At 37.1% G+C, this 13,160-nt stretch overlaps 1 protein-coding gene across 1 annotated transcript; it reads right to left on the reverse strand.

Moving 5' to 3' along the window:
• Nucleotides 1-5,601: 5,601 nt before the first annotated feature.
• LOC128866814 (serine protease grass-like) lies at nucleotides 5,602-12,334 on the reverse strand. The gene is made up of 6 exons (XM_054107803.1): nucleotides 12,157-12,334; nucleotides 11,961-12,094; nucleotides 11,488-11,897; nucleotides 7,859-8,040; nucleotides 6,121-6,225; nucleotides 5,602-6,056 (listed from the first exon to the last, which is right to left on the reverse strand). The coding sequence occupies exons 1-6, from the start codon at nucleotides 12,230-12,232 to the stop codon at nucleotides 5,722-5,724; spliced, it is 1,242 nt and encodes a 413-aa protein (XP_053963778.1). The 5' UTR covers nucleotides 12,233-12,334; the 3' UTR covers nucleotides 5,602-5,721.
• Between the last annotated feature and the right edge of the window lie 826 nt (nucleotides 12,335-13,160).

Below are 13,160 nucleotides of genomic sequence, written 5' to 3' on the forward strand. Positions count from 1 at the left end.
ACTAAAAATCGAGTTTGACAACTAAAAGGTAAAAGATTTGCTCGTTTACAAAATACCGGAATACCTCATTTCAATTTTGAGATTTCTGAGAAATTTTTCCTCACCTATCAAAACAACAACAATCCAACATAAAAATAAATTGCAACAAGGCGGCATTAGACAAATAGCTGCAGCACATCAAGCTTGCTTAGGATAAAAGCTCTAGAATAGAGGTGGCAAAAACTGGCATAAGAAATTTAATTTGCTTTTTTCAAAGCGCTGAACGAACCAGAGAGTAAACTGCTTACTCTTCTATAAAAACAGTGGTGCTACAAGGTGAAGTCCAAAATAAATAAGACTGAGCTAAAATAGAAATGGCAGGTTCTGATAAATTCGAGTTTATTTATTCACTTTTTGAAAGAGTGTTTCAGGTCATTGGCCGGAATGTCCCTCAGGATGTCGGTACAAGCCTTTTGGATGCCCTCTACGGACGCAAACCGTTTTTCTTTCATGGCCAAATGCAATTTTCCGAATAGGTAGAAGTCACAGGGAGCTATATCAGACGAATGCGGTGAGTGATTGATAGTTAAAATGCGATTTCTAGTCAACAAATCAGTCACAAGAGTGCACCGATGAGATGGTACATTATCATGCCATAAGCACCAGCTTCCTTCTTCGCGGTATTCAGGGCGAATTCGACGAATGCGATGATGCAAAAAACACTTCGAAACGCCAAGATAGAAAATTACATTGACGGTTTGACCCGTTGGCAGGAATTCCTTGTGGACAATTCCCTTGGCATCGAAAAAACAAATGAGCATCGACTTGATTTTTGACTTCTCCAAACGCGATTATTTGGGTGGTGGCTCGTCTGGGACCTTCCATTCGGCACTTTGACGCTTAGTTTCACGTTCCTGTTAGAAACACCACAGTTACAATATTGTAAAGCAAGTTCTCGTCTTTTCTCGCCTCTTTAATGAGGTCTTTCGAATGTTGAATTTTGAGCAAGTTTTGGTTCTCAGTTAACTTGTGCGGAATGAAACGTGTACAGACCTTTAGCAACCCCAAATGATGAGTTAAAATGCGATAAATCGATGTTTTGGAGATATTCAACTCCAATTCCATGAATTTCAACAAAGATTTCGGTTCATGTTTGATAATTTTCAGAAGATTTTCTATGGAGTTTTCGGTGATTACTGATTTTGGGCGGCCCGTATGTTTATTGCCATTTATGTCCTCACAACCATCTCTGAAGCATGTAAACCACTCATGAAGAGAGATAGACGAGATAGACAATCATCGCCATAAACTTTTTTCATCAATTCAAATGTTTCAGATTTTAAAACAAAATTTGATATTAGTTCTTTGTTCGAAACCCATATTTCTACCGATGACACAAGCACACTCACACTTTAGTCACAATAACTTCACTTCCACTAAGCCGAATGTCACCAAGCTTTCACTGGAAGTCAGCTAAGGATGTAACTTCCAACGCACTAACCCATTAAACAGATGGCGACATCAAAAACATTTTTATGACGGCAGTCTTTTTTATTTTGGACTTCACCTTGTAACGCTTGCATTGAAGAAAGAAAATTACGATCTATGAGGAATTTTTTGGAATGTTATACAATAGAAAACTGCACAGTTTCTTTGAAATAAATTTTCTTAATACATTATACTCGTATTACAGTTTTAACTAATAGAGAAAATAAAAATAATACAAAAACACATAATAATCAAGATCAAGAGGTTTCTGGAATGTATTCAGACATTTCAAAATACAAGTTTATTCCTCAAAAGTTATTTGATCGCCTTCGAAGTACTCCCCACTATCTGTAACGCACTTATACCAGCGGTTGATCCAGCTCTGGAAACATTTCTGCTACTCTATTTTCAGGATAGCCATCAGACTTTTGCTCGTCTCAAATCTAGCAATAAATTGGGTGAACTTAAACAATTCTCTTCCATGCAGAAGATAAATATTATATTAGTATTATTTTTTTTTTTTTTAATTTTTTTTTTTTTTTTCTTCATACTTTTAATAACAATGTGTATAAAGGTATGATTACCGCTCTAAATTTTAGAGCATTGACCATAAAATAATTCTGTTCGATTTATTAAAAAGTTAGCCTAACCTAACTTAATTTTATTTAGTCATTCAGCAGACAAAAATCTAATAAATATAACATTTTTTATTAAAAGAAAATAATTATTTTACTGTTCTTGTGGATTAAATACCCAATAAACTTAAATTTTATTTCATATTTGATGTATTTTTTGATTGAAGTAATAATTAGTTCCTTTGAATACTTTTTCGCAAGAACGGAAAAACCTTTTCCCTCTATCTTAATCCTTCGTAAATGCAACTCTTTATAAGGGAGTGTCAAAGTTCCCTTGTCATTATTTACCTAACCTTCTATAACACTGTGGAACAAATTCAGGTTAGCAAAAATTAGGTCCATTCTGAGAGTGGCGGGTGAAAATAGAGGCGAAATTAGAAGACCCGTATCGCGCCGTTTTTTTATGTTAGTTCGAATTTTTTTTTAATCGGCCTTCGAAGTTCGAAATCGGAGCAAAATTGTTTATATGGTTTTTTGGCTATAACTCGTCGACTAATTGATATTTTTTCAATCTGTAAAAGCCAAATTATTGCTAGAGACCTGTGCAACAATTACAATTTTTGAAAAAATTGATTTCGAAAATTTTTGTGGTACTTATGAAACAATATACTGAAAATCGGCATTTGACTGCAAACTTCGAAGGCCGATTAAAAAAAAATTCGAACTAATACGGGTCTTCTAATTTCGCCTCTATTTTCACCCGCCACTCTCAGAATGGACCTAATTTTTGCTAACCTGAATTTGTTCCACAGTGTAATTGAAGTTTTTTTATTTTCATCCCAAGAATGATAGAAACAAGATGGCGCCCATTAGAAAGTGCGTGACGTAACGTTTGCCGAGTTGTGCATTGTTGCCAATCATTTGCTCTTCGCAATAAATTTAGTGCTTTTTTATACCCAAGGTGCGAAAATTTTTAAATGGGTGTTTCTTTCTTTTTTTTAATTCAAAGCTACCGAAACTATAAGTTAAAATAAAACTGGATTATTAAACAAAAGAAGATTAAAAAAGGCCACTCTGAGAAGATTTTAGTCATAATGAAAATTTGTTGATTCTTATAAAATTTGATATTTTGAAAGTGCAAATTTAATTTTTTTCTTCTTTTAAGGTTATGCAAGAATATTAAATCTTCTTCTCTCAACTCTTCTTAACATTGAAAACCTTTTTATACATTTTGAAAAGCGTTTGAATTTACTGAATGCGAATTAAGACCACATAGAGGTGTAATCGTTTCGTGCGGTCCTCAATCCTTAGTGGTGGATAGGGCATCAAGAGGTGCATTCACAGTGAAAATAAGCAAAAAATACCAGAAAATACTAAAGAAACCATAACGACATTTTTACAAAAAGAGTGCCGTATTTTGTTACATAACCTGACATATAGCAAATAAGTAATTCCCTTAACAAAAGAGTTTCTTTTAACGAAAAACTCATAAATTAAATTGTACATAACCATAAGACATTTATTAAAAAAGGCCCACATTTTAAAGACAATTCATTACGCATACAAAGTTGTTTAAGTAATTCAATAAAAATTTGGTGTTTTATTTTACTTAAATGGGCAGTTTACTGCTGAGACCAGAAGAACACCAACAACAACTGCAATCGCGGGCAATGCGACCAGATGTTAAAAAAAGTAAAGCTAAATAAAACTGAGTGAATTATTGAACTAATTTAAAAAAAATATATATATATTTTACAAAATTATAAACATTACATTTCAATTAGAACAGGCTAGAAAAATGTCATGAAGAAAGAACTAAAACTCCGAGACTAAATAACAAAAAAAATGCTAAATCAAGTTACGAAAAGGGTTATCTAGCCATACTGGTGCTAAACCACGTAAACCAAGATTGGTCTTGTAAGAGAACACAGTGTTGAGTTCAGGGTTACGATTAGGAGAATTAAAAAGTATTAGGTCAAGTAAGAGGTGGCACTTGATATTATTCCTAGCTATGACTCTTACCGATGATATTATTCTTCCCATTTCTGGAAATACTAATACAAGACATCTACTTTTATATGCAGACGAACTACAAGGCCAACGAAGTTAACGTGAAACGTTTCTAAACCTTCCCAAATCTTAATGAGAAATCCATAAATTCGTTCATAGCGTTCTTATATTTTCTTTTATTTTACAACGATTTCTTTGCTGTTGGGCAAAGTGTAAAAATTCATTAGAACTCTTCGATAGAACTCTTTCTGTTCCACAAATCTATGTTATTGTATTTTTGAATTATTTAATTTTGTAATAGTTTTGAGGCTTAGAAATGCAATACCCAGGAGGCAAAAATCAACATTTTCGACACCTGCACTTCTTTGCTTTTCAACGAGGTCAAAAAGCTGCCAAAGTAGGCCGGGACATTTGCAACGTGCAGGGAGAAGGTATCATAGGCGAGTCCAAGGCATGGAAATGGTTTGCAAAGATCAAAAATGGCGACTTTGACATGTCCCTCAGCGGAAGGCTTTCTGAATTCGATGAAGAACGTCTCTAATCACTTTCGAAAGTGAACGGTCACCAAATGAAAAAATGAACTGTTATCATAAAACATTTTTCAATCACCTTCATTCAATGGGATTCACAGAAAAATTGGGGGCCCGGGTGCCTCACGAGCTCAACGAAAAAAAAAGAAAGTCGTCTTCAAATTGCGCCTCAGCATCTCGCCCGCCATCGAGCAGCCGGCGGTCATAAACACTGCCTTTTGTATCGAATCGTCACGGGAGATGATAAAAGTTGTCTATACATCAATATGAAGCAAAGAAAGGAGTGGTTGGTCAGATCTTCATCCACCCGAAGATCATGATATGTGTTTGGTGGGACTGGGAGGGTATGGTGCACTGAGAAATGCTCGGAAAGAATGTCACGGTCAACAAAAAGCTCTGTTCAGCTACACCGCGTCAATGAGGCTATTCAACTGAAAAGACCTGCTCGGCATGGTCAAACCATACTCCTTCACGACAACGCCAGGGCCCATATTGCACAAGGCGTCAAAACTGTACTCTAAGAGCTCAAATGGGAGGTCCTTCAGCATCCGCCGTATTCTCCGGACCTTAGACCGACGATTACCAGCTTTTCCGCTCCCTTTCCATCCATATAGAGGACATTACCTTCGATTACAAAGAAGTTACTGAAAACTGGATCAAAAACTTCTTTGACACCAGACCAGGCGATTTCTGCCGGAACGGCATCAGCAAATTGGTCCAGAGGTAGGAAGAGGTTGTTAACAGCAAAGGCAAATATATAATTGATGAACTTATTAACATAATTATTGTTTTTTATTTAAATAAAAGTCTTCGGTAAAAATGATAATTTCCCAATCTTACAGAATGGATCCGAGATAGTGCTGCAATAGTCGAGGCTTGATCTAACAAGAGAAAAATACAAATTCTTCAGAGTAGTAAGATCCAGGAGTTCCTCTGAATTCCGTACTACAAAGCCGAGCATAAACCTAGAATTGGCAATCATACAAATTTTTGTATTCTTTTTACATCTTCTTTAGAAATATGAAGCAGCTATGATGAAAATTATTTTATTAAAATACTATTAAATTATAAAATTATTTTTCTAAAATACTTTTAAATTTCAACATTTTTAGTTTTGATAGCTTTTTCGAAAGCCCCTTTCAGTTCAAAATTGTGTGTGTTATCCATGCCATGGAGTTTGCGACACTCTCAAACATAAACGGCACATTAGTGAGAGAACCACACTCGTGCATATAACCAAAGGAAACTAAACCAATTTGCGTGTAACGTTCTCTATAATAGCCCCGAATCGTGCGGTGTCGGGCTTTCCAAAACAGTGGACCACCAGAATCACCGCCACAGGAAACGGAGTTGTTTACACCGGCACGGGTGCAAATTTTTGAATCATCAACCGAATACCTCGAATATATCGCCTTACAAACATTCAGTGCCTCGGGTTTCAGTAGGCCCTTCTGTAGAATATCAGCTGATTCATCTGAATATATGGAATGGAAGTGTATTTTAAATAAAATATTCAATGGAACGTAAGCAACACTTACTGTTTTCTTTTAGCCCCCAGCCAGCAATGGTTAAATCGCTATTCGGCAGTATTTCAAATGCCTCTGGTTGCGTTGGCAAGCAAATAGGTTTGATGTTGACGGTAGCTTTGGAAATAAAACAAAAAATAAAACATATAAAAACAGTTTAGAGATAATAAGTAAGACACGTGGATATCGTGGGTAATGAGACCTCTGACTCCTTAGCTAAGATGGGCTCTGAGGCCAACTTTTTTGGCCCAGAGCCCGTTTTGCCACTCCCTTCTGCGAATCAGGTTTGAGGTCTTTGGCACTGATGTGTTAAGAAGCGACCATCGTGGCTCCTTGGCACCACAAGATCTATTCAGATTTCTTCGGTAGATTTACAGAAAATTAAAAAGGAATCCAAGTGTAGTACAATGGACTTGATTTTTTTGTCTGAGTGCTGCACTTGCTAGTTGTCCCGACAAAAAAAAAAAATTGTAAATAGAAATCAAAAACATGTACATACTTAAAATTTCATCAGAATTATATATATATATATAATTGACGCGTACACCCTTTTTGGGTGTTTGACCGAGCTCCTCCTCCTATTTGTGGTGTGCGTCTTGATGTTGTTCCACAAATGGAAGGACCTACAGTTTCAAGTCGACTCCGAACGGCAGATATTTTTATAAGGAGCTGTTTCATGGCAGAAATACACTCGGAGGTTTGCCATTGCCTGCCGAGGGGCGACCGCTTTTAGAAAAATGTTTTTCTTAATTTTGGTGTTTCACCGAGATTCGAACCTACGTTCTCTCTGCGAACTCCGAATGGTAGTCACGCAAGTCTGGGGATCTCCCTCAGTTTTCAGCTCCCCATCTACTGTAGTGTCTTTCAGGCTGAACTGATGGCAATAATGAAAGCTGCGACACTGATACAGTGTGATGCGATATCCGTAAATGATATCTACATTTTCACTGATAGCCAGGTGGCGATGTAATCCCTCACAGAGCGGTCGACAACCTCCAAGGCAGCCACGAAATGCCGCACATCTCTTAACGAGATGGCTAAGTCATTCAACCTCAAGGTAACATGGATTCCTGGCCATCGCGACATTGAGGGTAACTGGAGAGCCGATGAACTAGCGAGACTTGACACCAAATGGACCGACGAGTACATAGACAGTAACATAGCCATACCCTTACAAACATGTAAGCTACTCATCCTTGAAGAAATTGTAAAGAAAGCAAACGAAAGATGGCGTAATGAAGCCCCCTGCAAAATCGCCCGTCAACTGTGGCCGACAGAACCCACAGAATCTCTGCTAAGCCAAAATAAGCACAGTCATAGCGCACTGATCTCAGTCATAACGGGGCGCTGCCTAATAGGTAGACACGCCTAAAAGATGGGTGTGCAAACATATGTCTTCTGCAGAACTTGTCTAGATGAGAACGAGGAAGCGAGAATCTCGCACCGACTGTGCCACTGTCCTGCTCTATCCAGACGCAGGTTTACTATTCTGGGTAAACAATTTTTTAATGCGATGGAAGATCTCAGTTCTACAAAAATCAGAGTTATTCTAAACTTTTTGAAAAGCACACACTGGTTTTAGCAGAGTTAGGGACAAGCTCCCCATGCGGCATAACAACGGGCTATGAGCCTGAGTGTGTGCCACAGGACAACCGCTTCAACCTCACCTAACTTAGTATAGTCAAAAATATAATTTGTGCAAAAGTATTTTAAAGTCTTCTAAACTTTACGATATTTATAATTTACTTACCTGCAAATGTAACAGTTCCATTAAGTTTGATCAAAGCGATATCTTTGATGTTTTCCATATAATTGTAGTTTGGATGCTTGAAGGCTTTTTCGATGCCAAATTCCTTGTATGTGACACACAATCCATCCGCTATGCAATCGCTTTCAGTGGACACTGTGTGTTCTCCCAAGCGCACGATTTGTCTAAATATTTTAATAAATAAAAAATAAATAAATAATATTAAATGAAATTTCGTTAAAAAACGCATTTTTGAGTACCTAATAATATTTTGTGTTGGTAAGAAAGTAATTTCCCTATAAACATTTTGGTTCGATCGCAAGTTGAGAAGGATTTGATAACTAACCATTTTCTCAAATCTCAAATGTTAGTTCTCAAACGTTTCTAAATTTACCGTTCAAGGCGTTCTCAATTTTTAATAGGGCACTTCTCAGTTTTAATAGGGCAGTTTCATTAGTTCACAAATTGAAAAAGTACAACTCAAACACGAACGGAATGGAAGCGATTGTTCTCATATTTACTTAGTATTTGCAGCCACAAGCGCCGATCGAGAAAGAATTAGAAAACAGAAAATCTAGTCCAGGGAAATGAATGTATCGACCTGATCCATGCCAAGACTAATTGGAGATGATCTCCATATGAGAACCTTCCGTCGCTCAACGTGAAGAAAATTAGGCTCGCGGTCAACGGCTATGAAAATATTTTTGATGGGATGATTTTCACAGATGAGAAAATTTTCACTTTTGAAGAAATTTTTAATAAGCAAAACGACTAAATCTATGCTAAAACTTCTAAAGACGCCTCTAATGTTGTTCCAATGGTTCAGCCGCCAACCAGTCTGCGTAAGGGTTTGGTGGGCAGTGTCTTATAAAGGCATTACATCTCTTCATTGCCCCGAAAAAGGGGTTAAGACCGAGGCAAAAGTATTCCAGGATAATCTCTTAGAAAGCGTGAGAATTGGAGGACAAAGTCTGTCGAAGACGTCACAGAAATTTGGAGAGTCTCAACAGTCTTTGGTTCGAGCAGCTGAATGGCCTAATCGTTTGAAGGCCTGTGTAAAATCAGATAGCGACCATTTCGAAAGAAAATTTAAAATGTTGTTTTTAATATTTACATAACTGAATAAAACTAACTTCATTAAAAAAAGTATTACAATTTCATATCTACATTCTGTCAAAAAAAGTACCGGGAATTGTTCAATAAACCGCAAAATAATTGTTTAGTCATCAAAATGTATTTTGTCGCCTTCAAAATAGGCTCCATTCGAAGCAATACACATATGCCAATGATTGGTCCAGTCCTCAAAGCGCTTTTTAAATGCGTTTGAAGAGATCTTCTTCAGGTCCTTAAGAGAATTCTCCTTAATGGCCCCTATCGACGAAAAGGAAAAAGTCACAGGTGGCTAAATCGGGTGAATACGGTGGTTGTTCGATGATATTTGTCGAGTTTTTGGTCAAAAAAGTGTGCCTATATATGCCTTGTGAGACGGTGCGTTATCATGGGGCAAGATCCACGAGTTTTCTTTCCACAAATTGAGCCGTTTTCTACGCACATTCTCTCTCAAACGTCGCGTAATTTCCAAGTAATATTCTTTATTAACCGCAGAACCATTTGGAATGAATTCCGAGGGCACAACACCATGACAATCAAAGAAACCGAGTAGGATGACTTTCACTTTTAACCGACTTTGACGTGGTTTTTTGAATTGGGGCTCATATAGATAGCGCTATTCAGCCGCCTGTTGACTGGTTTGCATGTCAAACTCATATACCCATATCTCATCACCTGTTATGATGCGCTGAATAAACGTTCGGCATGTTTTCAGCCACCTTCTTCTGATGAATTTTTTGACGTGATAACGTCTTATAATTCGTTTTAACAGGCTGCACGCACGAAAAAATGTGTCGTTACCTTGCTCATTAGTGTTACCTTGCTCATTGCCGTTACCTTGCTCATTTGTCGTTACCTTGCTCATTGCCGTTACCTTGAATGAACTGCAAGCGAAAGCGGAACGAACGACAAAGCAAACGAACGGCAACGTTCGACATCTTGCTCTCTCCTACTTAAGTGAGCGTATATATGTATGTATATGCGCATATGTACATATATAAAATCAGGTATTTGTATTTGCATATGCCTTCTTATTGATTATTATTAATTTGATTTACTTGAAGAATTTAAAATAAAACCAAGTTTGTTAATAATACCTGTTGTTTTAATGTTATTATTATTTGTTGACGTGATAACGTCTTATAATTCTATGTAGCCGGCTGCACGCAAAAAAAAAATGCGTCGTTATCTTGCTCATGCGTCGTTACCTTGCTTGAACAGCATGCTATGTTATGTTATGATATGTTATGTTATGTTATGTTATGTTATGTTATGTTATGTTATGTTATGTTATGTTATGTTATGTTATGTTATGTTATGTTATGTTATGATATGTTATGTTATGTTATGTTATGTTATGTTATGTTATGTTATGTTATGTTATGTTATGTTATGTTATGTTATGTTATGTTATGTTATGTTATGTTATGTTATGTTATGTTATGTTATGTTATGTTATGTTATGTTATGTTATGTTATGTTATGTTATGTTATGTTAGGTTAGGTTATGTTATGTTATGTTATGTTATGTTATGTTATGTTATGTTATGTTATGTTATGTTATGCTATGTTATGTTATGTTATGTTATGTTATGTTATGTTATGTTATGTTATGTTATGTTATGTTATGTTATGTTATGTTAAAGTATATTATGTTATGTTAATGTTAACTCATTCTCTATATCCATACAAAATATCTATCAAACAAATAAAATTAAAATTTTCTTTTGAAAAATGCAACCATTCAATCAGTATTTTCTTATGACGTTATCACGTTAAACTATCGTCAGTAAACCGACTTTACAGACAACCTCTTTTTTTACAAAAATTCAACTCTCTTGGAACGAGTCGAGCAGCCACGCGTCTCATGCCCAATTGGTGGTGTAAAATGTTGCGAGGTGATTTGTGAGACACTCAAACTTAAGTGATGATTTTCCAGCACCATTTCCTTGACTTTGTCCATGTTTTCATCCGTTGAAAACGTTGATGGGCGACCAGATTGGGGCAAATCTTCACGACTTCTCGGCCCTCAGCAATAGACTTATACCACTCATAGACCCTTATTTGTGATTAATCACACTCGCCATAGGCTTTCTGCAACATTTTCAACGATTCGGCATACGAAATCCCGTTCAAAGCACAAAATTTAAGACAAATTCTTTGTTCGATATTTTTATCCATAGTGAAAATCGCAGAGCACACCTGCGGTTGACTGATATAATTAAATGCCAAAAACAAGCTAGTTGACAGATCAGGCTCAAACTCTGCGACACTATAGAGGACAGTTGTACCAACATCCGGCAAAAAAAATGTGTACTTATGTGTAACGCGCGCTTTTTAAATGAATTATTCCCGATATTTTTTTAACAGAATGTATATGGGATTTTTTAAACAACTTGTCATACTTTTAATATAAAAATGAATATTCACAAAAATCACAAAATAAGATAGTCAAAATTAGCCAAAATGTTTATGGACTATTATTTCGCACTGAGTTGTATAACTTTAAGGCCAATACTCACAGATCATCCTTAATGCAATGCGCCGCTGTTAAAACAAAACGTTCCGTTATTACTGAACCACCACATCGAGGTTTCTTGTTGGCATAGAGTAACATTGCGACCCATGGAAATTCATCTAAAGCAACACTCGTACCAAATGCTACGCGATCGGTCAGGACTCTTCCACATTTTTGCTTATTCAGTAATGCCAAGCCGTCAGGATGAAAATTAAGCAATTCTGAACTCGGGGTATTGGGTGTAGCTATGGGTAGGCCAAAGCGTGAAGGCAACGCAGCTGCTGTTGGTTTTGCTGTTATTGTAGTTGTAGTGGTAGGTGTAGTTGTAGTGGCAGGTGTAGTTGTAGTTCTACCGGTAGTTGTACGGCGTCTACTTTCAGTTTTGCTGCGCGGACAACAGACAACTACACCAATCTATGCAACAAATTATCAGTTACTCTTTAAGTCCTTTTAAACTTTAAATAAGAAATTTCTTACAAGTCCCGAATTTGCACAGTCCTGATTATTCAGCAAATCCATATATAACATAGTATCTCGTAGCGCTGGACAGTTTTCAAACAAGTCACAGTGACCGATCGTTCTTGCTGCAGTTCTGCATCGAATCCTGCTAGCTTGAGAGTATTTCTTATATGAGTTAACGCGTTTTATTAATTTCAAAATGCACACAACTTACCAACTATTATATTGCTCCAATTACAACAACAAATTACTACGAAAAATATATACAAAGTAATATTAAGTCGCGCCATTGCACTGCCGCTTAATTCAAGTACTCAATTGCAACTGCGTTTATTTGCTATTTAAGCAGCCACCTAACGTAATCCACTGAAAGGCAGATCCCCAAAATCCACAATTCGCGTAAAATACAAATAACGAGTGTAAAACGGCTGGCATGCACTTTATATACCCAGCGCAAGTTTTAGTGAAATGCCATTCAGGGAACTGATTAAGATTGACGAAGCTGATACCACAACTAAGGCGTTACTCACTTAGTTTAAGTACGAGAGCGGTTCAATAAGCACCCGTGTTTGAGAACAGTGGGCGTTCCTGAGGAAAGTTGGTGTTGGCATCGTGTGGTGTCATCTATCAAACGACGGCAAAACAAATTTCAGACTGATTAATAGGTTAGTTTGGATTTGGCAGCTATTCGAGCAAGACATGTTTTGTGATTTTCGCTAAGATGGAAAAAGAGCAGAATCGTTCCGTAATTCGCTTTTTGTTTTTAGATGGGAATAAATGCGAGGAGATAAAAGCAAAGTTGGATGCTGTCTATGAGGATGAGGAATGCCCAGGATCCCCGGCAGACGTGGTTACCGAGGAAATCATTCAAAAAATCTACGACATGATCGACGAACGAAAGTGCGCGAAATAACAAAGGGCATAGGCGTGTCGATCGAAACGCAATTAATATGTATATTACATGATAGGTGAGGTTGGAATGGTTTCCCAAGGAATGAGCACACTTGGACGAAGGTAAACGGACTCGTCCTTTGTGATACCATTTGAAAGAGGTGAGGTGAAAGAGAAAGCCGATGCGATGAAAGCAGAGGGCGGGGAGAGGTGGTGGTGAGATGTTTAGGAGGATGGGTGGATTATGAACGATGACTGTGCAGCGTTTGCGTCAACCGCTTAGTGCTGCTGAACAAATTCATCAAATTTTTAATGTCAACGCCAGCT

Source organism: Anastrepha ludens, chromosome 6, assembly GCF_028408465.1.
Source record: "Anastrepha ludens isolate Willacy chromosome 6, idAnaLude1.1, whole genome shotgun sequence".
NCBI lineage: Eukaryota > Metazoa > Arthropoda > Insecta > Diptera > Tephritidae > Anastrepha > Anastrepha ludens.